The 26,312-nt window shown below is 47.5% G+C and overlaps 1 protein-coding gene across 1 annotated transcript in view; it reads left to right on the top strand.

Moving 5' to 3' along the window:
* The first annotated feature begins 8,862 nt into the window (after positions 1-8,862).
* SLC6A5 (solute carrier family 6 member 5) overlaps positions 8,863-26,312 on the top strand; it is a 59,427-nt gene continuing 41,977 nt past the window's right edge. Inside the window, exons 1-5 of the mRNA XM_082476762.1 lie at positions 8,863-9,486; positions 12,093-12,231; positions 14,803-14,934; positions 15,284-15,457; positions 25,094-25,235. Of these exons, the coding sequence (XP_082332888.1) occupies positions 8,971-9,486; positions 12,093-12,231; positions 14,803-14,934; positions 15,284-15,457; positions 25,094-25,235 (1,103 nt within the window). The 5' untranslated portion in view covers positions 8,863-8,970. The remainder of the gene's footprint in view (positions 9,487-12,092; positions 12,232-14,802; positions 14,935-15,283; positions 15,458-25,093; positions 25,236-26,312) is intronic.

The following is a 26,312-nucleotide window of genomic DNA, read 5'->3' on the forward strand; positions in this document are numbered from 1 at the left end:
ATGTTCAGTGCAAGTAGCTATTGGGTATTTAGTATGACTGAGGTATGGAATCTTACATTTAATTTTAATTAATTTAATCGTATGTAGCCACATGTGGCTAGTGGCTTCTATAGAAGAAAAGGCACACTTGGAAATAATTATAATACACTAGTGCTAGAGAAGCACGGAGCGTGGAGATATTAACTCTGTTCAGAAAATGCCTCTGAGAGGAGATATTTGGGCAACGAGTCTAAAGGTGTAGTTAGGAATTCACTCTGTAGGGAGGAGAATTTCAGGCAAAGTATACTGCAGATGCAAAGGCAGAGTCATGACTGTGCCTGGCATTTTTAAGAAAGACAGAAAACAAAAAGCAAAGCAAACAAAAAAGGATACCAGAAAAAGCTCAGAAAACAGAAAAGGACACCAGAAAAAGCTCATGACCCATCAAGAAAGATGGGGAGAATGAAATTTGGCCAACAAATCCAGTAATATTAAGCTCTCGAGGAAGGAGTCATTCTGTTACATTGCTAGCGGAATAGTGTTAATCAAACCCACTAAAACCCACTGTCCCACGGTAGGAAGAGCTCTTACTCTGTGCCAAGCACTGTACTAGACGCTTTCAAATGCTTAATCTCATTTAATTACGACAGAAGCTCCATTTTACTGAAAAAGAAAGCAAGGCTCAGAGAAGTAACTGCCCAAGAACACACAGCCAGTAACTGAACTTGGATTCAAACCCCTGAGTCGTCTAATTCTAAAGCCCTATTTTCACCATATCATGTTACCCCCACCTAGGAATATGTTTAGATAGAACATAGAAACACTCTGCAATGGAATGCAGACCCTGAGAGATTATTTTTAAACATATCATGGGTCATTTCTAAGCTCTCATGGCTCTAATGGTGACATCCTGGGGGCAACTACCATCATGATCAATGAACTCTGGGTTGTCTATCAAAGATAGTAGACTGAGCTGGACTCTTCCAGGCCATTGTTTCATATGATCTCATGCTGTATTGAATGCTGTAGATTACTAGCATTTGGTGCCAATGTCCATAGCCCCCTAAGCCCAATTTACAAGAGCACCACCGAATGACAAAATCATAAGGCCCAGAAACCTATCTATGCTGCCTGGCAGCTCCCACTCACGTAAAAGATCTTGAATTTTCAGTGTGCCACTTTCTGGACCACTGTCCTCACCATTGTGTCTTTCTGTACCTTGCTCAGATTTGACTCAAGAGCCTTGAGTTAACTCCATCAACTGCCTATACAGTAAAGCTTCCCAACATCTATTCTGCTCTACTTGTGGGAACTCTTGCTAGGTTTGCATGATATTGAACTCAAATTTTTTCCTCCACTAACTAGGACAGCAACAGAAGGCCAAGGGAAACAGGGACATTCAAGAAAAAAAAAAAGACTCTTCTTTACTAACATTTAATAAAATGTCAATTCTCTTGTACCCCACGTATTAGAAATCTTCTATTTCTAATAATGAATATATTTGGGACCTGATCTCTCTTTCAAGGATGGTTTCCCCAACTTTGGGTTTGGGAACTTTGAGCAGAAGAATAAACACAGAAGACTTAAACTTGGAAAGTGATTACTAGGTCGTTTTACCAAACATATGCAACCGTTAAAGCAGGGCTACCAAAAGAATGATTAAAAAAAGGGGGGCGGGGAGCAAGGGAAAGAAGTGAATATGTTGTTGATCAGACAAGTATCAATGTTGTCATTATGGAAAAAGTAGAAATCAGAAAAAATTTCAGTTTAGTGTTGTTTTAGTTTAAATTATTTTATAGTTTAATGGACATTGCAAGGATGGGGGTGGGGGGAGCAGAACATCATCATATTTTCCAAAACTATGTTCTCTAAAGGTTTTCATTAGGCCCTGGTTCCAGCTCAGCAGAGCTAGGAGGCAGAAACAGCAGGACTTTAGGAAGGAGGATTAGTCAAATATCGGTAGCTCGGATCCTTAATTAACTGAATTCATTTTTCTGAGTTCTACTCCTCAGAGAAAGACAGTCAAATAGATGTAGGCTTAATACTTCCTAATGAAAGTAGCTTGTTTGGTGACTATCCTCATTAATTAAAGCAGTAGGTTCTAGTACTGAATTTTTTTTCTTTTAAAAATTGTTTATACACTTTTTAACATAAATTTATACATATGACAGTTGAAACCACTTTTAAAACATCTTTATTGGAGTATAATTGCTTTTCAATGGTGTGTTAGTTTCTGCTGTATAACAAAGTGAATCAGCTATACATATATATATATATCCCCATATCTTCTCCCTCTTGTGTCTCCCTCCCACCCTCCCTATCCCACCCCTCTAGGTGGTCACAAAGCACCGAGCTGATCTCCCTGTGCTATGCGGCTGCTTTCCACTAGCTATCTATTTTACATTTGGTAGTGTATATATGTCCATGCCACTCTCTCACTTCGTCCCAGCTTACCCTTCCCCCTCCTCGTGTCCTCAAGTCCATTCTCTACGACTGCGTCTTTATTCCTGTCCTGCCCTTGGTTCTTCAGAACCATTTAAAACCATTTTTTTTTTTACAGTACAGCCTTTTCCTTCTCTTTTCCTTTTTTGTTTGCCTCTTGCCCTCTCTCCTCTCCACTCACATCAATGCCCATGCTGCCCACCAGTAATCCTACATACTACCCAGTGTGTATGCTGGAAAACACACACACACACGAACACACATACACACACGCAGGAATGATATTATATACATTTTAGTGCATCTGCTGTTCTCATTCAATACCTCATGAGTATCTATCCAAGCCAACTGTATGGCTCTAAACCATTCTTTTTAAGGCTACAAAATCATTTCATGCTTTAGACGTACTATTGCTCTAATGTGGATATTTTTTCCCCTAGGCTTCATTTATCAACTGTGCTATAATAAGCATTCTTGCACTGTACTGTTGTTTCTTTGGGATAGATTTCTAAGAGTGAGTTAGGTTGCTGCATCGAAAAATAGTGTAGTTGCTCTTTTTTTCTCTCTCCTTTTAAAAAAAGAGATGATGCTAGACTTTGTTTCTTATTTTGCAAGTGACCTTGAGCACTCACTTCTCTTCCCTGGACCTCTGTTTTCTCACTGTAAAGCAGGCATGTGGGACTATAGATGACGTTGAATGTCCTTTGCAGCTTGTTTTAAACTTCTCTGCTTCTGGGCCTATGCCCACTGCTCTGTGTTTTGCTGCAGTGAAGTGAAAATCATCACTGCTGCTGACTCAAGAACAAGCGTCCTGCCTGTCTGAGTCTCAAGATTTTGGACCTACATTTTGCACACAGACTAGTTACTTAACTGAAGCACTGATTTCCAAGTACAAACTCTTCTGAAATGCTATAGTGAGGGAAGATTGCCTTGATTAGTTTGTGTCTCCTTGACACCCGCGGTTCAAATGAGAGCTGGACAGCGAAGCTGACTGCAGAGTTCTAAGGTTCTGCTGTGTATGTTTAGATTTACCTTCATCTAAACAGAACACACACCTAGCAGCCTCTTTGATTACTTTTTCAGGATGCTCCCAATTTTCTTTTAATGAGGATGAATACTTGATTATTGCATGACCACACCACTGAATGAGGAGGGAAAATGTTGCACAATGGTTATCTACTTTGTCAGGCTTTCTATTCTGTGCATGTCTACCCATAGTAAAGCTTCTGGACCAGGGAGAAAGAACTGTTTTATTTGCTAAATCTAAGGGGCTTCAAACAGATAATTCTTGCAGTCTGAATAATAACAATTGCTTATTGCAAGAATACCACACAGCTGGTCTCAGTGTAGGTACTTCACACGCATACTCTCATTTAATCCACAAACAACCCTTGAGGGAGGTTAATACATATTCTTATTATCCTCATTTTACAGATTGAGAATTTCCCCCCAAGGTCACAGAGCGAGGAGGTGGTGTAGTCTATCTGCAGAGCCCACATTCTTAACACAGAACAACACTGCAGTGGAAGCCGGCAGTAGCAGACAAGTGGGACAAACATACTGCATGGCTTCTTGACTATCTTATCAATGTCACCTGAAACCCACACTGAGCCCCCCACCCCACCCCGCACCCATCATCTATAGAAGCTTTAGGTGCTTATGGCTCCCATAGCAAAATCATCTGAACACAGATACAGACTGTGGACCAGAGTCAACACAGACCGTGGGCTCAAATTCTGGCTCTGCCCTCTGACCTTAGGCAAGTTTCCTCGCCTTTCTGTCAAATTGGCCAGGCAGCTGTTTCTCACCTGCTGCCCTGAGGACGAGAGGAAGCTGGCACCACAAGCGGCAGGCTAACACCAGAGCCAGGGCTTGTAAAACGCCGTTTCCTCTCCATTTCTCTCCTCCTCTAGTGCGGAGGAGGGCAGCATCTTGAAGGCAAAAGGCTGCCCTCCAAGCCCTCTCCTGCCTGGGTTCCAGTTTGCCCCCTGTGTCTTGGCACAAACACTGGCGTCAGGGCTGCCACGGGATGGCCTCCTTTTCAGTAGACTCACCTTCCTCTGCTCCCATTCTGCTGGGTGGACAGGGGGTTTCAAAAATAGCTATTTATTTGCTTAACTGCGGGGCGGGGGGAGCAGAGTGATCAAGGGCAAAATCAATTACTATTTTTCATCTTTGACAAAGTAATTAAGGCCATAGTGACTGGCTAATTCCGACCGAATGGCTGCTCAGTGATGGATGCGGATTTATGGCCTGCTCGCCGGCGGGGCTCAGAGCCCGATTATCACTCCAAACAGGCGGCGGCGTAGGGCGTGGGTGGAGGCCCGCCAGCGCAGGACTTGAGCCTTTTCTTCTTGTTTTTCTAAATACTGCGGCTCACTCCTCGGCGCTTCCCGAGCGCTGATACCCAACGGGGCGCAAGGCCGCCCCTGGCCTCCTGTCCCCGCACGCTCTCTCTTGCCTTCGCCCCCTACCCGGCTGCCAGGCTGATGCCCGCCACTCCGCATCCGCGTTGGCTTCAGAACAACCCCTCTAGGTCTCCCCGCTCCGAACTCTCCCTCCCCTCTCCACGCGGCCCCTCCTCTGTAGAACGTTGCGGCTGCAAGTGGGGGGAAGGTGGGAAGCCAAAGCAGTGCCTCCGCCAACCCCTTGCAGCCTGCGCGTCAACCGCCTTCGAAGGACCTGACGCACGTCGGGCCCCAGGCGGGAACCGAGTGCGCACTTGGCGAGGGAGGGCCTGCGGGAGAAACGTCAGACCCGGGGCGGGGGGGCTGAGCCGGGGCTCGGGGCGGCGAGGACAGCAGTACTCCGCCCCCTCTGCGCGCTTCTTCTCGCTCCAGCCCGGGCAGGGACGTCAGTGCGCCCCGGAGCGTCGGTGCGCAGGCTGGACGCTCCGCTGGCGCCGGGCACTTGGCGCGGGAGGCTCAAATGCAAATTGCGAAAACTGACTTTCGAAGTCGTGACTCCCTCTTGGAAGTCGGCCCAGGGCCCGCCGAGGGAGGCCTACCCTGACCTAGGGGCGCGCCTCCTGGCGCGGAAGTCGGGGGGCTGCCAGGCCTGCCCTTTACAGTTCTCGCACCCTGGTTTGGCTCCTTGGAAACTGGGGACTGTTTCCGAAGAAGCGCCCAGCAGAGCCCCTCGGCTTTCCCCGTGGCTCCCAGAGTCCAGGGTGTTTTCGAGCGCCCACCAGGGCCGAAGCAAGCGCCCCTGTGGGATTCCTGGCCCCGCCTTCTCTCCTGACTTCCCCCAGCGAGAGCCCACCAAAGTCCCACCCCGTCTCCCTTCCTTCCCGCTCCCGACCTCGCTGGGTTTGCCTTAGAGCGGTCCTCTAGGGAGAGCGCGATCGGCCCCCAGGCGGCCCTGTGGGAGGGTTTGGGAGATTCTCCAGGGTTCGAACGCGACTTTCTGAGCCTCAGTTTCTGCAGCTTTCAAACTGGGAGTTTCTGAGAGGTTGTTGTTAAGGCTAGATGGGGTAATTCATGGAAAGCCCTTGCACGATTGTTCAATATTGAGAGCTTAATAAATATTACATCAAAGCTACAATAAAAAGCGGCCTGAAGCCCTCAAGGAAGCTCACTCACAAGGAAGGGCTCTTCAGGGAACCTGTCCTCTTTCCATAATCATCCAGACCTTGGGTCCCCAGCCGGCTGCCCCTGGAGGGGCTGGGGGCAGAGTCAGTGAGCTGAGGCCTCCGCATGCGTTCGCGCGGCTCGGAAGGAGGCGGGAGGGGCCCGGCAGTACTGCTCTGGGCGCCCACCGCAATCTGCCGCCGCAGCCTCGCCTGCGGCCGCCGCCGCATTATCCTCGCGCCGCGTGGGGACGGCCCAGTCGAGTGTGACGGAGCCGACACGAGGCAGTGGGCACGGCTGCGGGCAGCAGGGAAGGGACAAAGTGCTTTCCGTAGCTCCCCATTTCCGAGGCCTGGAGTTCCCTGAACGAGCCCGGCCAGAAAGGAGAGAAGGGAAGCGTTCTGATACGAATCCTCTGCTAGTCTCCAAACTACACCTATGTAAAGGTGTTTTCCCTTTCTAATGATTATAGCCATTGCTTTGTACCAGCAGGAAAGTCCATCTTTCTATCGCCACGGCCACCTCCACCCCAGCCACAGTGCAGTAGAACGTCCTCTGGTGGCATCTCGGAGGGCCAGCCCTGCCGCCGGGTTGCAGCAGATGGTGATTTGGAGGGTCTATAACACCTCGTGCGTCCAAATCATTCCTGGCTCTGGTGAATTTTTATTGAGAGGGCTAGGAAGAAAGAACGGGTTCCCTTTGACTTTGAAAGTGACCTAAGAACCAGGTCAGTGTTGGAAATAATTTCCTTTTTATTTATAATATTTTCAGAGGAGCTTAAAACATACAATGAGAATAGTCCTAATATTACTCAGGAATTTCTCTTAATTGTGTTAATGGAGATAAAATAGAAATGCAAACACTAGACCTCAATTTTTAAGTGAAAACGTAGGATCTCTCCAACACTGGTTGACTGGGAGGGTGGGCTGTGGGAATCTGAAGTCCCACACGCAAGGTTGGTACAGCCTTATAAACGCAGGACCCGTGTGTACAGCCATTGCAGAACTGTGTCGCTTCGTGAGACCCTCGATCTCTTTATAGTAATATTGCGGAATCCGCTGCCTGCAGGTTTGGAGAGGTGGCAACAGGATCTAGCCGAAGAGAAAGAGGGAAACATGACAGTGATTTAACTCCTTTCTCTGCGCCCACCTCAGCAGCCCAGTCCGCTCCTTTGGCGGCTGCGCCTCGGCTTGGATGCAGTGAGACGTGTCCCTCCCATGTTTCCCTTAATTAGGAGGAGGCAAACTTCTATCATTCCCTCCCGCCGGCTTCGGTTTAGTAATCAGACCCACATGAGTCACGCCAAACACGCAGCCCCCTCCCGCCCGAGTGACAACTGGCCAGCGTACTCTCAGCTGTTGTCCCTTTAAAATTCGAATCCAAGGAGGTAATGATTTATCAAACTTGTCTTATCAAGAAAATGTCAAACGAAGGGCACCTTGCTTTGCACTGACGCAAACCTGGCCTTTCCCAAGGAGATATAGAAAGCGCCTCTCTTGCTGGAGCCGAACCCAGTCTTGTCAATAGCTGGTTTCACTCTCTACCTTCAATCTATTGCCAGTTTCAGACAATGGTGAGTGTTTGCTTTGTTCTTTTAAGGGGAGAGGGGGCTGCGAGGGTAGGAAGGGCAGATTCGTTTTGGATATTTCTTTTTGAAATGCTGTGTGCGTTCTGGAAGGCGAAGGGAGCTCACATTGTACTTGTGAGCAACACCTGGGGTCGGAAAGAGGTTTCCGAGGCTGTGGAGCTGAGAGGTTGGAGGTGTCTCCCTACCTCGCTATTCTGAGAACTGTCCTTGGTGCTGAAAAGCCAGGTGCCACTACTGAAGAGAGCCGCTGTGCGTCCTAGAGGCTATTGAGATAAGAATGCTGGCTCGAACTGAGATACTTAGATTTGGTGCAGATTAACTTAGATTTGGTGCAGATTAAAGAGTTCTGATCTGTGCGTTTGTGAAAGAAGGTTAGACGAGAGGTGTGTGGTTGAGGTGAAGGTAATATGATTATTCTTACCGTATAATAGTAATTATTGGAACTAATATTTACAAAACCCTGAAAGATAACACGAGGGGAGAAAGTGGATGGAAAAAACACCGCTGGCAGTTATTTTCATTTGAACCTCAATTGGGAGAAAGCAAATGAGAATTAGTCGTGAGTTTTGGTTCCCAAGCCAGTGTAGGGGCATGGATATTAAACTCTTGTGAATAGTTATTCTTGGGGAGTGGGAGGACCAAAAAACTTCTCACGTTCTTTTACATGTCTGGGAATCTAGAAATGAATGTAGGTTGTGTAAGATAAATCCAGTTACTACCTTGTGTTTGAAATCTGGTTTATTACTGTTCTTGTGGGGTTGTTGTTACTGTTATTTTGGTCGTTATCCTTATTCTTGCTTTTGGTACCTGGCGGGTGGGGGTGGGTTTTGGAGCGCTGGGATTCGCACAACCGATTTGGCCTCAAACACTCGCAGGTGCCAGGGCATCAGCTTTTGTGGCCGCAGCTTGTTTATCGCTTATTAAAAAAAAAAAAAAGCAACGTGCATTGTTGAATGACAAAGGAAATGGGGCGGAAAATTAAAGAATCTTTCTACAATGGTGTTGGGAACGTGGGCACCCTACAGTCGTGATGTGAAATCCAAAGAGGGCAGGGACCTCATGGCTGTAGGGTTATTTCCGCCCTCCACTTCTCCCCCCTCCAAAAAACATTTCTGCATCTTTTCTTAGCTCACCTTCTATCAGGGAGGAGAATATTAGTTTCTTTATGTCATCCAGTTATCCACAAGACGGACAGACTGAGAAATAATGATTACAGTTTTTCCTGGAGAAGGAAAAAAAAATCCAGATTCCAATTTGTTCCCTAGATATTATGTCGGGACCTGAGTTGTGAACGTCTCTATATGTAGATACAGGTATTTTTTAAGCTGCCGTGACTTTTTTTTTTGCACGAACTTCGCATTATGTTTGCAGGATTGCGGTGCTCCCAAGGAAATGAATAAACAACCAGCCAACAGCCTGGAGGCGGCGGTGACGCTGGGCCACCACGATGGCTCGTGCGCACCCAGGACGAGCCCGGAGCAGGGGCTTCCCGCGGCGACCGCCGCGCCGCCGCCGCGTGTGCCAAGGTCCTCTTCCACCGGCGCCCAAACTTTCCATTTCCCCGACGCGCGAGCCTGCGAGGCCGAGCGGCCGGGAGTAGTGGCTTGCAAACTCGGTAGCCCGCGGGCGCCGGCGGCCTCGGCGGCTCTGCGGGACTTGAGCGAGGCGCATGGCGCGGAGGCCGCTCCTCCTTCAGGGGGCGCCGGGTCCGGCAACGCGCTGCATTGTAAGATTCCGGCCCTGCGCGGCCCGGAGGGGAATGCGAACGTGAGCGTGGGCAAGGGCACCCTGGAGCGGAACAATACCCCGGCCGTAGGCTGGGCGAATATGAGCCAGAGCACCGTGGTGCTGGGCACGGATGGAATCACGTCCGTGCTCCCGGGCAGCGTGGCCACGTCTGCCGTCCAGGTAAGCAAGTCGCGCTCGAGCCACGCCGCCTCCTGCTCCCCAGCCGCGCGAGAGGCGAGCCTGGCCGAAGCGGGTGCACGTGTGCTGATGGGGAGACCGGTTGGCAGTGCCAGGTGATGGATGCGGGAGGCAGCTTTGGGGCTTCGGAAACTCGCACTGCGCTGGGGTCACTAGTTCAGGGCGCGAGGGCTGCAGCGAAGCTGCCAGAGGAATTGCGACCTCAGTACCTACCGCTACCTGCCCCTTCCCAGCCTCAGGGGTAGCGGAAATCCAGGTGCAGACTCATTAAGCAGTTGAGGCATTTAGATTCTTACCCCTTTCTGCAGACAGGACTCCCCCTCTTGCTAATGACTGGGTCTTTTTTTTTTTTTCCAAAACAATTCTTAATTTAAAAAAGGAGAAGAAAATACAGAGAAAAACCTGGGGGAATAATAATTTAAGTCCTGTAGGCTTTGCACTGCGAATTACATTTATCACATGAGAACTCATTTGATGAGAGGTGGCTTACATGAGGCCATACTGAAGTTCAAGCCTCAGAGCCTATATTTTCCAAAACCTGGTACCTAATTTTGTATATATATATTTTTTCTTAGAGTACCTCTCTCAATTGTATGAACCTCAGGCCCCAAAAACCTGGATTCACCTGTGCATTTGATCCTTTACGCTCAACCAGAGGCATGAAAAGCCCACAAAGCAAATCCCAGTCCTGAGTTAGGGATGAGGCAGCTATTCCTGGTGGCCCCCCTCCCATATGGACTTTTGTCTTCTTCCATCTCCCTCCAGTTTCTCTTCCTCCTTCCCTGATTTCTTTCCTCCATCCCCTTTCACATACTTTAGCTCTTCCTTTCCCATTGCCTGCCTCTACGCTATCTCCTCTCCTCCCCTGGGCTCAAGGGCTAAGCGTGTGTAGCCAGTGGTGGGCTCTTGAACCAGAACATCTGCCTGTGTGAGATCTAGGGTGTGTATAGCCCTTCTTAGTTACTCTAGTGTTTGTACACACACACACACACACACACACACACACACACGCCCGTGCAGCAAGAGCTCAGCTGTTACAATAATTAGAAATGCACATAAACTTAGGCTTTCCCACTTGCCCTTGCTTTTGGGGTCCGCCTCTGGAGCGTTTGACTGTGTGCATTAACAGCCAGTGACAGCATGTGCCCAAGAGTGTGACCTCAGGTAGAGGCAGAAAATTTGTTCCGCGTGCCTTGCTTAACCTCCGCACTGCGGCAAAAGGAGCTGGAATCCCCACCCTTCGTAGCCCCGGAAGAATTGAAGTGGGGGGGCGGTGGCTGGAGGTGGTATGTGTGTGGGAGGAATGTAGTGGGGATATTAAAGGTGTTCAGTATAGATCAAGCCCTGCCTTTGCCTATTTTCAGCTCTGCCCGTCTTTCTGATTCTCGCCTTTCTGACGCCCACCTCGGCCCTCCTCCTCTCTCCCCAAGACTTCCTTCCCATTTTGGCAGCTGCTTCTTTACCCTCCATGGCCTGTGGAACAGTGTGGACGTGCCAGGTTGCTAGAATGAGGTGGAGGGTGACTGAGGATGTGGAAGCTGTGCAGTGGCTCGGGTCCCTGGCAGCTTTGTGTGGTGTCCAGGCGTCCTGAACATTTCCCGAGTTTATTTGAGGTGCCTTCACCTACAGTTTTTTCTGCTTTCCAGTGAGGCATTCCAGAACCAGGGACTGCCCCAAGAAAGCATCTTAGTGTGAGCTTGGAGAGGTGAGCTCCAAAGATCCACAGACTGCGGGAGCTGGGGGGTGCCTCAGGGGACAGTGATTCTGAGCCCCTCAGTTTACAGATGGGGACACAGAAGCTCAGCAAGGGCCAGTGGCTTGCCTGGGGTTATCCAGCTGGGAGGCTAAAGTTTAGACCAGAACTCAAGGTTTTCAATGTCCTGTCTCTTTGCATGTCTGTTTCTCCATTCTCCCTGTTGTTTCACCCTCCCCCGGTGTCTCTCTCCTTCCCACCTCCCTTGCCCCACTGCTGAAAGGTGCCCCCTTCAATGAGCTGACCAGGCAGGTCCTGCCCGTAGGCTTTAGAGAAAGTGAGGCAGGGGCTCTGGCTGGCTTCAGGCATTGCAGCTCTCCTTCTGGCCTTAGCATGGGGTCCAAAAAAAGAAAGGGCTGAGTAAGGGGTGTGAGGAATTTTGGGGGGAGGGGTTGGTTAGGGACCTGCTTGCTGGGGACTCTAGGCATGATATTGGGGGCCTGCTTGCCAAATGAACTCTTGGTCATGGGTTGGGGATGGAGCGACCTGCTTGCAATCAACCTACAGTTCAAGGTTTGGGGAAAGCTGCTTGCTGGTGTGATTTGACTGCAGGATTTGGGAAAGAGGGGTTCAGGAGTCTATTTAAGATGGCTCTTCAGATCAGAATTGGGAGCCTCCTGCTGAACGACTCTCTGCAGGGTTGAAGGGTCAGGGCCCTGCTTGTAGATGCATCCTCTCTTCAGAATTGGGGTCCTGCTTGCCGATGCATCCTCGGTTGAAAAGTGGGGTCCTGCTTGCTGGGAAGGATCTTCAGCAGTGGGGGAGGGGCGGAATGGGGCCTGCTTGCGGACCTTCTCCGGGGCTGGTATCCGACCATGTGCTTTTCCGCCCCCAGGAGGACGAGCAAGGGGATGAGAATAAGGCCCGAGGGAACTGGTCCAGCAAACTGGACTTCATCCTGTCCATGGTGGGGTATGCAGTAGGGCTGGGCAATGTCTGGAGGTTTCCCTACCTGGCCTTCCAGAACGGGGGAGGTATGGCTTTTCCGCTCTTTCCGCCTGCGGCGGGGCGGGGTGGGCACTTGTGGGTTGGGGGGTGACGCAGAGCCCCGGGACGGGGACCGAAGCTGAGAGGAGAGGCTCAGAGAAGCCTCCTCACACTCCAGTTCGTCCCCTGTGGGCATCCGTGTGAAGCCGGAGGGCAGGAGCTATTGAAAGTGGTTGGCACTAGATCCAGGAGGCTTTTATCTGGAGATGGAGCTCAGAGACGAGATGGGTCCCCACGCTTCCTCACTGGTCCAGCTTGGGGGGCTGGGCCCCGATTCAACTGAGCATTGATGCAGGGAAGTTCAAATCCTAATTTAGCCCACAAGTATTTCGGTATCCGACACACTCCCCGCACCTAAACAACTTTAGAGCCAGGAGCTGTGCGGTCCTGGACACTGAATTAAGGAGGTTTTAAGATCATAACCTGGAAATCCGAGCCTACATAGGGGACTTTGGGAATGGGCGCTTGGGTCGTGCAGAACGCAGGATGCAGGTGAACCAGGAGTGGGGAGATCAGAGGGGCTGGGGGTTGTGCTGTTGAAAATCTATTAGAAGCACCCCCACACACACATCCTTATGGGCACAAGCAGGGCATACTCTGACTTTAGCAAAAATCGTTTTGCACAAACGGTTTCCGTTTCATTTGTCCTCACTGGGTGGAAGGAAAACCGTTTCTAAAGTGGGGAGGACGCCAGTTAGGCATGCACCAGCTGCCAGGCCTCTAGGATCCTCTCCTGTACCCACCGAGGAGGGACCTGGCACGTTCACGGTCCCCTTTGCAAGGCGGGGCTAAACTGACAAGTCAAGCCCCCTCTAGGAATAGGAATTTGCACCTAGGATTCCCTTTCACAGCTTCTCAACTGGACCAAGGAGACCAGAGCTGTGCCCCTCACCCCATCGGGTTAGGCAGCTTAAGTTTTGTGTGTTTGTTTGGTTGGTTGGTTGGTTTTGTTTTTTGATTTTGGTCTCTCGGTGCGCTCCAGGCACAAGGACAAGGGACAGATGCAGCGCCACGTGATGATGAAAACGGAAAAATATGTTAATACCCCTCCCCCTAATTCCAAATTAGGACACGTTGACAAGTATTTATGAGGAGCGCAGAGCGTTCGCAATCAGGGGTGCCCCGGAAACACAAACGGGCGCCCCAGCCATGTTACCCCTTGGTTCTCTGCAGGGAGTCCCCGGACCAGGGTGCTGCGTTAAGCTTTACAGTACCAGGAAAGGGGGCGACACTCAGGATGAGGGTGGGAAGGGAATTCCAGTCCAGGGAGCGCGGCAGCTTTGCAGCCCTGCTGCTCTCTCTGCTGGGCAAGTAAAAAGGGTCCGTGCTTTGCTCGGCCCGGGATCTGCGATCTGCAATCTGCGAAGTGTTGGGCTGCGCAGGGAGTCGGACACTGGGAGGGAAGGCAACCTCTTCCGCACTGCGGCTCCGGGCCCCTTCGCGCGGGTGGAGAGCTCGCTTCCTCCCTCCCAGGAGCAAAAGAGAAAGACTGCGCAATCTACATCTTTCTTGAAAACCCATTCAGGAGAGGATACAGCAAGAGCCCTGGTTTAAAGCAAGAGCCCTGGTTTTGCCCCGGCAGGAAAGGCCCTTCCAGCAGGAGGAAGAGACTAGAGAAAGATCAGCTTTCCTTCAGTGGAGCCCAGTGTTCTGGGCTCTGGCATCTCGAGTCCTGAATTGGTTCTGACTCTGCGACAGAACTCCGTTGTCCAAAGGTCATGGCTATTCCCCAAGCCTCTACCAAACAACCTCAAAGAATCCTTGAGGATAAAGAACCCCAGAGAACCCTCAGGAAGTCTGTGGAGACCTGCCAGCTACTGGTGCCCTAGACTGGGCATTCTGGGGAATAGACATGAAGGATCAACATCAGGGGCCCTCGGTCTAGATAAGACACCTACATAAATAGTGTCAAGTGCTTAGTGCCTGGGGAGAGGTACTGTGGGAGGACAGAGAAAGGAGGCTTCCTGAAGGAGGAAGCATTTGAGTTGACCTTGAAGGATGGAAGGGACTTCTAATGTGGAGAAGGAAGTTGAGATGTGTGTGATGGCTGAGGCAGTGGGGAAAGGGATGTCCCTGCCACCCGTCTGGCAGAGCAGGTCCAACCCTGGTTGGCAGAAGGTATGCAGGTAGCAAGTTGAGGGCTCCTGGAGTCCTAGCTTAGAAGATTTTAAGGTTTTGGAGGGCTGAGGTGCCAATGAGATTTCACCAAATCTGACTCCAGTAGTGAATCAAAGGTGTGGATTTGTTGAACATTAGAAGAGCTTAATTTGGGGACATTGAGGTACTAAAATAAGAAAGAGAAAAGAAGAGAAAATAAAACTCACCCAGTACACAACCCCTAGTGACCCATCCAGTGGGGAACTGAAAAAAAGAATGTGTTTGCAGGGTACCCTTGTACTTTTTAGAGGAGGGCTCTTAAATGTCCTGGGTACCTGTGGTTGAGCTGGAATATCGAAAGCTTCCTAGAGAAGGCAAGGGAGCTTCCTCCCTGAGGGGGAAGGTGGAGCCAGCTGGCCTGGGCCTCCCTGGGCTCTCACCTCCCACTCTCTCTTTCCAAGGTGCTTTCCTCATCCCTTACCTGATGATGCTGGCTCTGGCAGGGTTGCCCATCTTCTTCCTAGAGGTGTCTCTGGGCCAGTTCGCCAGCCAGGGGCCAGTGTCTGTGTGGAAGGCCATCCCAGCCCTACAAGGTGAGTCTCCCCTGCCTTCCAGCTCCCTCAGCCCTCCCCTGCCCTCTATGGCACCACGTGGCCCCGGGGAGGGAGACCGGCTTCTGTGATCAGGAGAACCCACTCCTTCCTTCTCTGTTTGATCAGTTTCACCACTGGGGCCCTCTGGAGAATGGCCCAAGATCACCTCTGGCATTGTTCCGTTCCTGGCAGAATGCCTCAATGTCCCTGGTAGACACAAGAGTCTATCCCACTATTAGTGTATCCATCTGTAAGAGAGAGCCAAGACCTAGGTCCCCACACTGTGCCCAACTGTAAGGATTCCACAGGATTTGGAGGAAATGAATTCCTGGAACTTTTGCTTCCACAGGCTGTGGCATCGCAATGCTGATCATCTCCGTCCTAATAGCCATATACTACAATGTGATTATTTGCTACACACTTTTCTACCTGTTTGCCTCCTTTGTGTCTGTGCTGCCCTGGGGCTCCTGCAACAACCCTTGGAACACGCCAGAATGCAAAGATAAAACCAAACTTTTATTAGGTAAGTTTGGAGATACCTACACTAGGTGAACTATTCATTCATTCAGTGAAGACGAATTGAGCACGTATTATGTTTGCCAGGTTTTATGCTAGGTGCTGGGGGCACAGAGATTAAAACCAACATCAAATATACTTAATTCTAATATTTAAGGAGCTCATGGCCTAGAGGAGGGGTAATCAAACTTCTGTTTGCTCATGAATAGCTGGAGTGTTTGTTTAAAATGTAGAATTACAAGTCCACCAAATAGTCTGAGTTACTAGATTTGGCTGGGGTCAGGTCCCCAGGTGACTCATATGCACGGTACAACTTGTAAAGCAATGGGGTCTAGCGTCTAGGGGAGTGACGCTTGTGATCCTGGGTCCACACCTCACAAAACGCTGCCCAGTGCATGAGGTAAACGTGAGAAGAGACGCTTAAACTGAGGACCTGTGATAGACAGGTGCATAACGCAGAAGACCTAACCTAGAAGAGGAGAAGGCTGCCCGGGGAGGCAAGGCGTGTTCCTGGGGGAAGGCTGGTTCGGGCCTGAAATCCACTGGGACTTGAGGACTTGGGGGAGCTGTCAGCTTGCTGGGTCAAGGGCAAGAGCGTGACGGTGAGGAGGAGCAGGGCAGAGTGGCTGGCAAGGCTTCTGGTCTGTAAGACGTTTTGCCCCTGATGGTACATGTGTTTGTGTCAGGTAACTTCTCCTCTCTGGATCTCAGTTTTCCTCATTTGAAAAATAGAAATCCTAACAACATTCTCCATCCTACTTACCTCTGTAAGGAGAAAAGAGACGGAGGATATGATCGCAGTTGGAAAAGCGTACAAATAGAAGGTGCTAGTATCAGTTGCCTTTGAAGGTGCTGATCATTTTAATGGACACCAATAAGCAAGTAGTTTCTTCTCTCCCCAGCGGAGCTGTTATTCCCTTTAAGCTGGATCTGGCTGAAGTCAGAATCCTGTGGTCTCTGTATGACTGGCTTTTAGTGTTGGTCCCCCAAACCAGCACTTTTGCCCTGACAGCCTGCACACTGCAGAACTAGGAAGTTACTTAAGTGCTTTGAGTGTGTAAGAGAGAAAGTTGATCTGTCCCTCCCACACCCCAGAGAGATGCACATTCCTAAAGGCAGTAATTCACACTGGAGTATTTTTACACACATGTGCATGTATGCACACAACATGTCCAGCCTCCACCTTGAGAGGCTTTGAATGAGACTGCAGGAAAACTAAAACTGGAGACATGCGCCCATCAAATTCAAGCCCAGTGCACCTGAGGTGCTCAGGAATGGGAGGATGGGGAGTTGTGGGGTTCCCAGGTGTGCGGTCCACTAGTGGAATGACCGAGAGTAAGTGCCTCTAGACTCTCTGGGCCTCAGTGCCCTCATCTTTACAATCTCCATGTGGACGGATTCTTAACTTAGCGCAGTGGTTCTCAGCCCAAGCTGCTACACAGTAGAATCACCTGGGGAGCTAGCAGATCAAGACATCACTTAGGGTCCAGCCCAGACCAATTAAATTGGGCGCTCTGGGGATGGAGCCTAGGAATCTATTTTTACAGTTCCCCAGCTGCACCCAAGGGTAAGAACCACCAGGTTGGTGTTTGCCCACGTCCCTTAATTAAGCTGCCCTTAACCATGTTTGGAATGGAGTGCCCACTTCCTTTGCCCTGCAGTCCCTACCAACTCAGGGTCACCTCTGCAAAGCTGCTGTCTGAGAGAACCCCACTCAGGTACCCCACTTAAGGTAGCTGTTCTCAGATTCACAACCAACAATCTGCTGCCGGAATGGATTCCCAAAAATGCTATTTTGGCAAAGTGCGTTTTCTAGGATGTGGGGCTGGAATGGAGAAAAACCTCAAGGTCATAACAGTGCCCTGCCTGTCCTTCCCAGATTGTGTCTGGGACGGAAGTTACTTTCCAAGGGAGTACCTCTTCCAAGGAGAGATGTTGCCTTGATCCAGCCTTGATCCAGCCTCCAAGGAAGCTTCCCTGGGCACGTCCCTCAGTTCAGAAACACGTTCTCCTCTGCTAACAATAGCCACTAATATTTGTGCAGCACCTTAATAATAATAGCCAGCATTATATTACTTACTACACACCAAGCACCATGTTAAACCCTTTAACTCATATTACCAATGTTAAGATGGATAACAAGCCAACATATGGTTTAATTATTATTTCCATTTTACAGGTGAAAAATCTGGAGCTCAAGTTTATAAAGCTAGCTCTGTGGTAGAGCTTAGATTAGATTTGACCCCAAGTTTGCCTGCCTCCCAAGGCCATGGTCCTAAGCACCATGTTAAATGCTCCGCAGCTTACAAAGCAGCTTCATAAATGATGTCTCTGCTATTCCTAATAAGAGCTGTATACGTCCCAAGGGGCAGGTGACATGATCACTATTTCACAGGTGACAAAGTAGATTCTAAGCCTTAGAGGGTGGAAGTATCAGGCCACAAGTCTCAAGGGAGAGCCAGCACAAGAATTTGGGTCTCATGACCCCTGATTCTCTGCTCATCCAGGGTTCCTGAAGGTTCTAGTCTATCAGTCCTGGCAGAGTGACATCTGTCCAGTTGTTCCCTAACTGATGTTTTTAGCTGAGATTCTGTGGGTTTAAAAGAAAGTTCGTTTAAACAGTAGTCTGACTTAGTAATTCCACTTCTGGGGATCTATTGTTAGAGGAAAATCAGAGACACAGGTAAGGACTATTCGAGATTGTTCATTGCAGTCACATTTACAATCTAGGAAAACACCGGAAACACTTAGACGTGTAACAAAAATTCAATAATTCCGTGGTTCAAATAAATTATAGTGCATCCATAGGATGAAGTATTCTATAGTCTTTAAAAGTGAATATTCATTAAACATAGGGAAATCGTCAGCATATCATGTTAAATGTAAAAGCAGGATACCAATTTATAGTATAATTTCATTTTTACTAACAATATGTGCTGACTAGAAAACATATAGGAAGGTGATACGCAAAATGTTAACTGGTAAACTTGGGGCCATTCTTTTTTTTCTACATTTTCTATCAGGGATGTGTATTTATTTTATAGTCGGAGAATATACATGTATATGTATGTGTACGTATATATATATACACACATATATATAGTGTGTGTGTATTTTTTACAGCAAGCTGAGCACGATGACTGGGCCAGGCGTGTGGGTGCAGGGCCCCCCTGGTTTTGTGGAATTTTTTGTCTGGCTCACAATATCCCGGGGAACATGAAAGGCAGAGTGAAGACATTATACAGCTAAGCACCTTGTCGACTGGTATAAACCATAAAAACGATGCAAGCTCTGAGCAGAGAGAGACAATGGACATTTTTCACTCTATTCCCTGGAAACATATGGACAGGCTGGGCAGATCTTATTTCATTCTTAGCCAGTGCTTTAAAAGTTTTTGTTTGTTTGTTGAAGATGGAGGTATCAATCCTTTCCCCTCTCTTGGTGGAGCCCCTCCATCTGTCCTTCCCTGGGTTATCCGCACTGGACCGGGGCCAGGTATCCTTTGTGTAAGTATTGATCCTTTGGGGTCCTGGGCTGTCTTGGAAAAGGGGATGACGGCCTGACTTTCAGAGACATGGGTAGCTTTGTAGCCCCACTGCTCTGCTGGACAAGACTGGAGTCCAGACAGTGATGTCTCAGGCTGCCTCCCAAGTGGCCATACTGAGAGAGGCTTGTTTAGGAAATGGAAAAACTCCCTCCCCCAAGGCAGTGTTCCACAAATGACCTTCCAGGCTCACCCTACCCCGTGATAGTGGGTCGCTGGTCCCAGGAGAGGGGGGTAGATTCCCACGCCATTATGACCTTCACTCATAGCAGGGAGGGGTTTATCCCATGGCCCCTCAGCTCTGCTAGGGACATACTGCCTGGGAGCCCCACCTCATCATTCAGATGCCAGGACCCTGTACCTGCTCCAGCCATGGGCAAAAGCCCTGGCTCCATCCACCGCGGAGGCTGAGCTTGCCACACATTTCTCAGGTGTAGATTGTGAGAGAGGCTGTCTTCTTTAGGGGCATTCAACCCTCCAGGTATTTGTAATGTTGAAGGGCTAATCCATGCCCTGCCAAGTAAGACCAACAACTGTTCTTTGAAATTAGGAGCTAGCTGGGTCATTGAAAATGGGAAGCGCATAACTACCATTTCTGTTTCTGGAATGGCTTAATTTTCATTAGAACCTTAATTCAGTGATTCCTTTTCTCCCTGGTCTCTCACGTGCTTTCATTTATTCATAATTGCCCGCGTAAAGAGAATCTCATTCGAACAGCTTCCAATTCAGCACGATGCTTATCGTTGTTCTTTGTTCAGGGTTGCTGGGCCGCAGAGCTCGCCGATGACACGGCCCATCGTTCCGTTGCTGGCCGACCTGAAGGCGCAGTGTGCTGGGAAGCACGCCTCTGCCGCCCAGTGGTGGGAAGGGATGTTGCAGGAGGCTTGAGGCTGCAGGGAGCCCTGCTGCAGTGCCTCAGGGACGCTGTGACCTTGCACTGCAGCGGAGAGCGGTGATCCAGAGACGCCCAGAGACGCTCTGTAGGGAAGCTGCCCATGTGCTTCTCAGTGCCAGTTTTGAAAGCAAGCGATTTGACGTTTGCCCGTGTGTTAACGATCTCTTCTGTCTTAGGGGACGTACTTTTGGGCAGGAGGACGAGAAATAACTTCTGTGCTTACTTACAGAAAAGGGCTATGGATGGTGCTTTAATTGTCTTCATTCTGGTCCCTGCTGGGGGAAACAAATGCTTCCTCGGTAAATAGTTGGTAATTATGAGGTGAGAATCCCCCTGAAAGTCTCTGTTATTTGATTAAAGAAGATAATTTTGAGTAAGAAGGCATTTTGAGGACTCTAATAGTGGTGGTTCTCAAACCTGGGAGATTTTGGCAGGAGACATTTGACAGTGTTCATAGACATTTTTGGTTGTCACAACTGGGCTGGGGTGGGGTGGGGGGGGTGTATGTTCCTGGTATCCAGTGGGCAGAGGCCAGGGATGTTACTAATACCCTGCAAGGCATGGACAGAGAGTTTTCTCGTCCCAAGTGTCAGTAGTACTGCTGTTTAGAAAAATTCTGGTCTAAAGGACTAATCAGAGGGAAGGGATTCTTTTAATTACTCTTTTCAATTTTATCCAGTATTCTGAGATATTCTGGGGGAATGTGTGGGAGGTAGTAGATAATTTACCGCTGGCAAGTGGGATTGAGAGATGATGTTGAGGATTAGAGATGCTCACCCCATGCAAAGGTATAACAATGGCGATTGCATTACGGCTAAAGTTTTACTGAATCCAGCTGTGTGCTAGGCATTGCATGAAATTTTTCCATTCATGATCTATCTCACTTAATTTGCTTCTTGGAACAACCTTCAAACTAGATACACTCTTATCAGAAAATGGAGGCTTGGACAGATTAAGGAACTCATCCAAGCTCTCAGGGCTAGTGGAACTCCTGAACCCATGGTTTTACCCACTTCGCTGTTCCACAGAGGGCATAAATTGGGATTCCATGCACCAGATCTAGGCTGCATGTGCTTTTTTTTTGGTTTTGTTTTGTTTTGTTTTGGTCCACAGTGCTTAAGGACAATTTGGCCTTATTGCCAATGTTTTTTTTTTTTTTTTCCACACACACACTGTATTTTATTTTTACAAGAGATAAATAGACTGACACCAAGCATTGTACATGGATGACCACAACAAAAGCAACAATGATTGCAATTACCAAACATGAAACACACTCATACTATGTCATAATATTGACATTCAGTCCAGTAATCCTCCACTGTAACAGCTCCTTTACTTTGCAGTGAAAATTGGTTTGTATATTCTTTGCCTCTGAGTCCTTGTGGGATTTTTTTTTTTAATTCAAACAGAAAGTCACAAAAATTATACTCATCCTCATCAGTTCACTCAGTCCCATGTAATTAATTTTTTTTTTCATCTTGATCTTTTGTTAGCACTTTTATGAGTTCATCAGTTTTTCATTAGAGTTCTGAAAATGCTTATTCATTCAGTTCAGCAGTACAGTCAGTTACCAGAAACCTGTACTTGTCAGAGTCTTTTCCATGAATTTCCTGAAGATGAAACCCTTTTATAGGAACATATTTACAAAAGCATCAAAGTACACCCAGAACTGTCTGTAAATGACAGAAGACTTAAAAATGACCATGGTTAAAGATTTGATGAAAGTTCATAATAATGCAGTTGACAAGAAAATTAGTTATTTCTGAGATATACATTTTAAAGTAATAACTAGGATTATGACTTATAACATTATACCAGAACATATAAGATTTTTAGAAATTTCATGTAATGTCTGAAACATTTATATTAACATATTTCCATACAAATAACCCAATGAAAGTTTAGTATTAGTTGTTTTGTTTGTTTGTTTTTTTATACTGCAGGTTCTTATTAGTCATCAGTTTTATACACATCAGTGTATACATGTCAATCCCAATCGCCCAATTCAGCACACCACCATCCCCACCCCACCGCAGTTTTCCCCCCTTGGTGTCCATATGTCTGTTCTCTACATCTGTGTCTCAACTTCTGCCCTGCAAACCGGCTCATCTGTACCATTTTTCTAGGTTCCACATACATGCGTTAATATACGATATTTGTTTTTCTCTTTCTGACTTACTTCACTCTGTATGACAGTCTCTAGATCGATCCACGTCTCAACAAATGACTCAATTTCGTTCCTTTTTATGGCTGAGTAATATTCCATTGTATATATGTACCACATCTTCTTTATCCATTCGTCTGTTGATGGGCATTTAGGTTGCTTCCATGACCTGGCTATTGTAAATAGTGCTGCAATGAACATTCGGGTGCATGTGTCTTTTTGAATTACGGTTTTCTCTGGGTATATGCCCAGTAGTGGGATTGCTGGGTCATATGGTAATTCTATTTTTAGTTTTTTAAGGAACCTCCATATTGTTCTCCATAGTGGCTGTATCAATTTACATTCCCACCAACAGTGCAAGAGGGTTCCCTTTTCTCCACACCCTCTCCAGCATTTGTTGTTTGTAGATTTTCTGATGATGCCCATTCTAACTGGTGTGAGGTGATACCTCATTGTAGTTTTGATTTGCATTTGTCTAATAATTAGTGATGTTGAGCATCTTTTCATGTGCTTCGTGGCCGTCTGTATGTCTTCTTTGGAGAAATGTCTATTTAGGTCTTCTGCCCATTTTTGGATTGGGGTGTTTGTTTCTTTAATATTGAGCTGAATGAGCTGTTTATATATTTTGGAGATTAATCCTTTGTCCGTTGATTTGTTTGCAAATATTTTCTCCCATTCTGAGGGTTGTCTTTTCGTCTTGTTTATGGTTTCCTTTGCTGTGCAAAAGCTTGGAAGTTTCATTAGGTCCCATTTGTTTACTTTTGTTTTTATTTCCATTACTCTAGGAGGTGGATCGAAAAAGATCTTGCTGTGATTTATGTCAAAGAGTGTTCTTCCTATGTTTTCCTCTAAGAGTTTTATAGTGTCCAGTCTTACATTTAGGTCTCTAATCCATTTTGAGTTTATTTTTGTGTATGGTGTTAGGGAGTATTCTAATTTCATTCTTTTACATGTCGCTGTCCAGTTTTCCCAGCACCACTTATTGAAGAGACTGTCTTTTCTCCATTGTATATCTTTGCCTCCTTTGTCATGGATTAGTTGACCATAGGTGCGTGGGTTTATCTCTGGGCTTTCTATCTTGTTCCATTGACCTGTGTTTCTGTTTTTGTGCCAGTACCATATTGTCTTGATTACTGTACCTTTATAGTATAGTCTGAAGTCAGGGAGTCTGATTCCTCCAGCTGTGTTTTTTTCCCTCAAGACTGCTTTGGCTATTCGGGGTCTTTTGTGTCTCCATACAAATTTTAAGATGATTTGTTCTAGCTCTGTAAAAAATGCCATCCAATGTTTTAAAATGGAGAGATTTCATGTAAATATCTGGATTTTCTGCATCTTTTATCAGGACACCTAGAAAAGCATGGCACTGATTGGCTGGTAAGTCGTCCCTCGGTATTAATGGGATTGGTTCCAGGAGCCCTTTCGGATACCAAAATCTGCAGATGTTCAAGTCCCTTATATAAAATGGTGTAGTACAATGAAAACAGTATTCAGCCAACCGCCATTGAAATTTCATTCTGTGGTTGATTGAATCCATGGATGTAAAACTGCGGATACAGAGGGCAGACCGTACTCTCTGTTTTGCCACCCCTTTTTACCCTCCATTTTATATTTTTGTAATTTGTGTCACCAGCCTGGCTTCTGAAGGTGTTTGAGTTTATGTTCCCTGCTCTCTGCTTCCCAGTAAAGTGGTTAAGAGCATGGCCTCCAAAGAGAGAGTGACTTTTGGCCTCCTGATTCTGTTGTGTGACCTTGGCAAGCAACCGCACTTCTCTGTGCCCAGTTTCTTTACCTGTAACATACAGATAATAACAATACCTACCTCGCAAGTGTGGTGTGAGGCTCAAATTAGTTAATGCATATGACATTTAAAATAGTACATAGTAAGTGCCATATAAGTGTTAGTTATTGTTGTTATTATTACTTTTCATTTCTTTATAAATTAATATCCTTTGGCATTAATCCTGGTGGACTCTTTATCTAAAATATCCATCAAGTGATCATAGAAACATTGTGATGTGGTCAGAAAGGCTTCAGTATCTTCTTATTTCAAATGAGGATAATCATAGGCACCTCCCAGGTCTTCTGAGGCTTCCACAAGATAATAAGTGGTAAAGCGTCCAGCACAGTACCTGACATGCTAAGACTCACCTGCTTAGTTCCCTGTTCCCATCCCAGCCTAGGTCAGGCATTCTCAACCTCAGCACTGTTGACATTTTGGGCTGGATAATTCTCTGTTGTGGGCCGTCCTGTGCATTGTGGGATGTTTAGGAGCATCCCTGGCCTCTGCCCACTAGTTGCCAGTACCACCCTGTTCCCCAAATATGACAACTAAAAATGTCCCCCGACATTGCCAAGTGCCCCCTAGTGGACAAATTCGTTCCCAGTTGAGAACCAATGTGTTCAGTCCTGTTGCAGGCTCACGAGCACGTGCGAGTGTGCAGAAAGCACATAGCACACGTATCTTAGGGAACTTCTGTATGTCGGCCGTTGTGCCAGGCAGTGGGTTCAAGGTGGGCTTATTAGTAAGCCTTCTGTGGTAGAACCCTTCAGAAGTTTTACTTACGTCTGATTAAACTTCATTTCTGCAAGCCATTTATTTTTTGTGGAGTCATAACGATCCGGCTTTGAATCCTGATTCTCTTCCTCATTAGCTGTGTGATTTTGGTAGAATGACCTAACCTCTGAGCCTTTTTCCTCATCTGAAAGACGGAGGCAATAGTACCCACAGCACGGGCTGTTGTGAGCCTTAGGTGAGATAATGCATGTAAAGTGCTTGGCGTGTAGAGAGCGCTCCAGAAATGAGAGCCATCGTTGCCGGGACCGGGCACTGCTGAGGGGTACTGGGGGCTCTGGGATGAATAGCACACAATTTTGGGGTTCATCTACATCTAGCTTTGCTGAGTTAATACCCTCGCAAAGTTACTCTCCAATATTTGGCAAATATGTTTGGCTTTTGTTTTTAAGTTGCTAGAGAGATACACGTGTCTATTTTCTGTACAGATTTCACTGTGTTTTCGTTCCATCCTCTCCTAAACAGATTCCTGTGTGATCAGTGACCATCCCAAAATACAGATCAAGAACTCAACTTTCTGCGTGATGGCCTATCCCAACTTGACAATGGTTAATTTCACCAGCCAGGCCAATAAGACGTTTGTCAGTGGGAGTGAAGAGTATTTCAAGTAAGATTTTAAAAAAACTTTTCTAAGAGAAACCCAGTGAATTAGTGACTATCCAACTTGTAGACTAGAGGGATGGGTTGCCTCCCTCTGTACCCTCCCTACCTACTCAGATGCTCGGGGAGGAAGATTTTTTTCCCTGGTCTGGCTTCTGGGAGCGGGTTATTGTGCCCTGTGGGCCTGGAGAGGAGAGTTGGCTGAATGTTGGTGGGAACAGAATTGGTGCTGCTGTAGTTCATGATGTTGATGCCCAAAACATTGCAAAACCTTCCTCCGATGCAATCTAAGCAGACCTTCAGCTGACTAGGTTGTTTTTTGTTTTTTCTTGTTTTGTTTTTTTCCTTCAAAAATTCAGGAAAGTCAGGAAACAAATCATGATCAGTGATTTGGTTTAAAGAAGAACTAATTCTTTCCTTTTTTTTTTTTTTAATTTTTATTTATTTGTTTATTTATTTATGGCTGTGTTGGGTCTTCGTTTCTGTGCGAGGGCTTTCTCTAGTTGCGGCAAGCGGGGGCCACTCTTCATCGCGGTGCGCGGACCTCTCACTATCGTGGCCTCTCTTGTTGCGGAGCACAGGCTCCAGACACGCAGTCTCAGTAATTGTGGCTCATGGGCCTAGTTGCTCCGCGGCATGTGGGATCTTCCCAGACCAGGGCTCGAACCCGTGTCCCCTGCATTGGCAGGCAGATTCTCAACCACTGCGCCACCAGGGAAGCCCTTTTTTTTTTTTTTTTTTTTTTTTTTTTTTTTAAACAGTTCTGTCTTAGTTTTATACTTTTTTCATCCATTTTGCCAGACATTGCGGATTGAGGTTTAGGGATTTAGGAAATCCTCAACTACCATAGGAAGATTTAATAACGTTCAGGGAATTATTTCATAAGGGAGGTAGATGGAGACAGAGTTCAACAGAGAGTAGATAATGTTCTCTAGCTAGGCCTTAAGTCGGGGGTTGTAAACTCAAATGTACTTGGGGGCTTGGCAGGGAGGAAGAGGTAAGACGATAGAGAATGGTGGGGACTGTGGCCAACGGGAGGGGAGGTCTGCCCAGTGTAAGGGAGGGTGCTGATGCTCAGCTCCAA

Source organism: Balaenoptera physalus (assembly GCF_965194825.1).
Source record: "Balaenoptera physalus genome assembly, chromosome: 10".
In the NCBI taxonomy this organism is placed as follows: domain Eukaryota; kingdom Metazoa; phylum Chordata; class Mammalia; order Artiodactyla; family Balaenopteridae; genus Balaenoptera; species Balaenoptera physalus.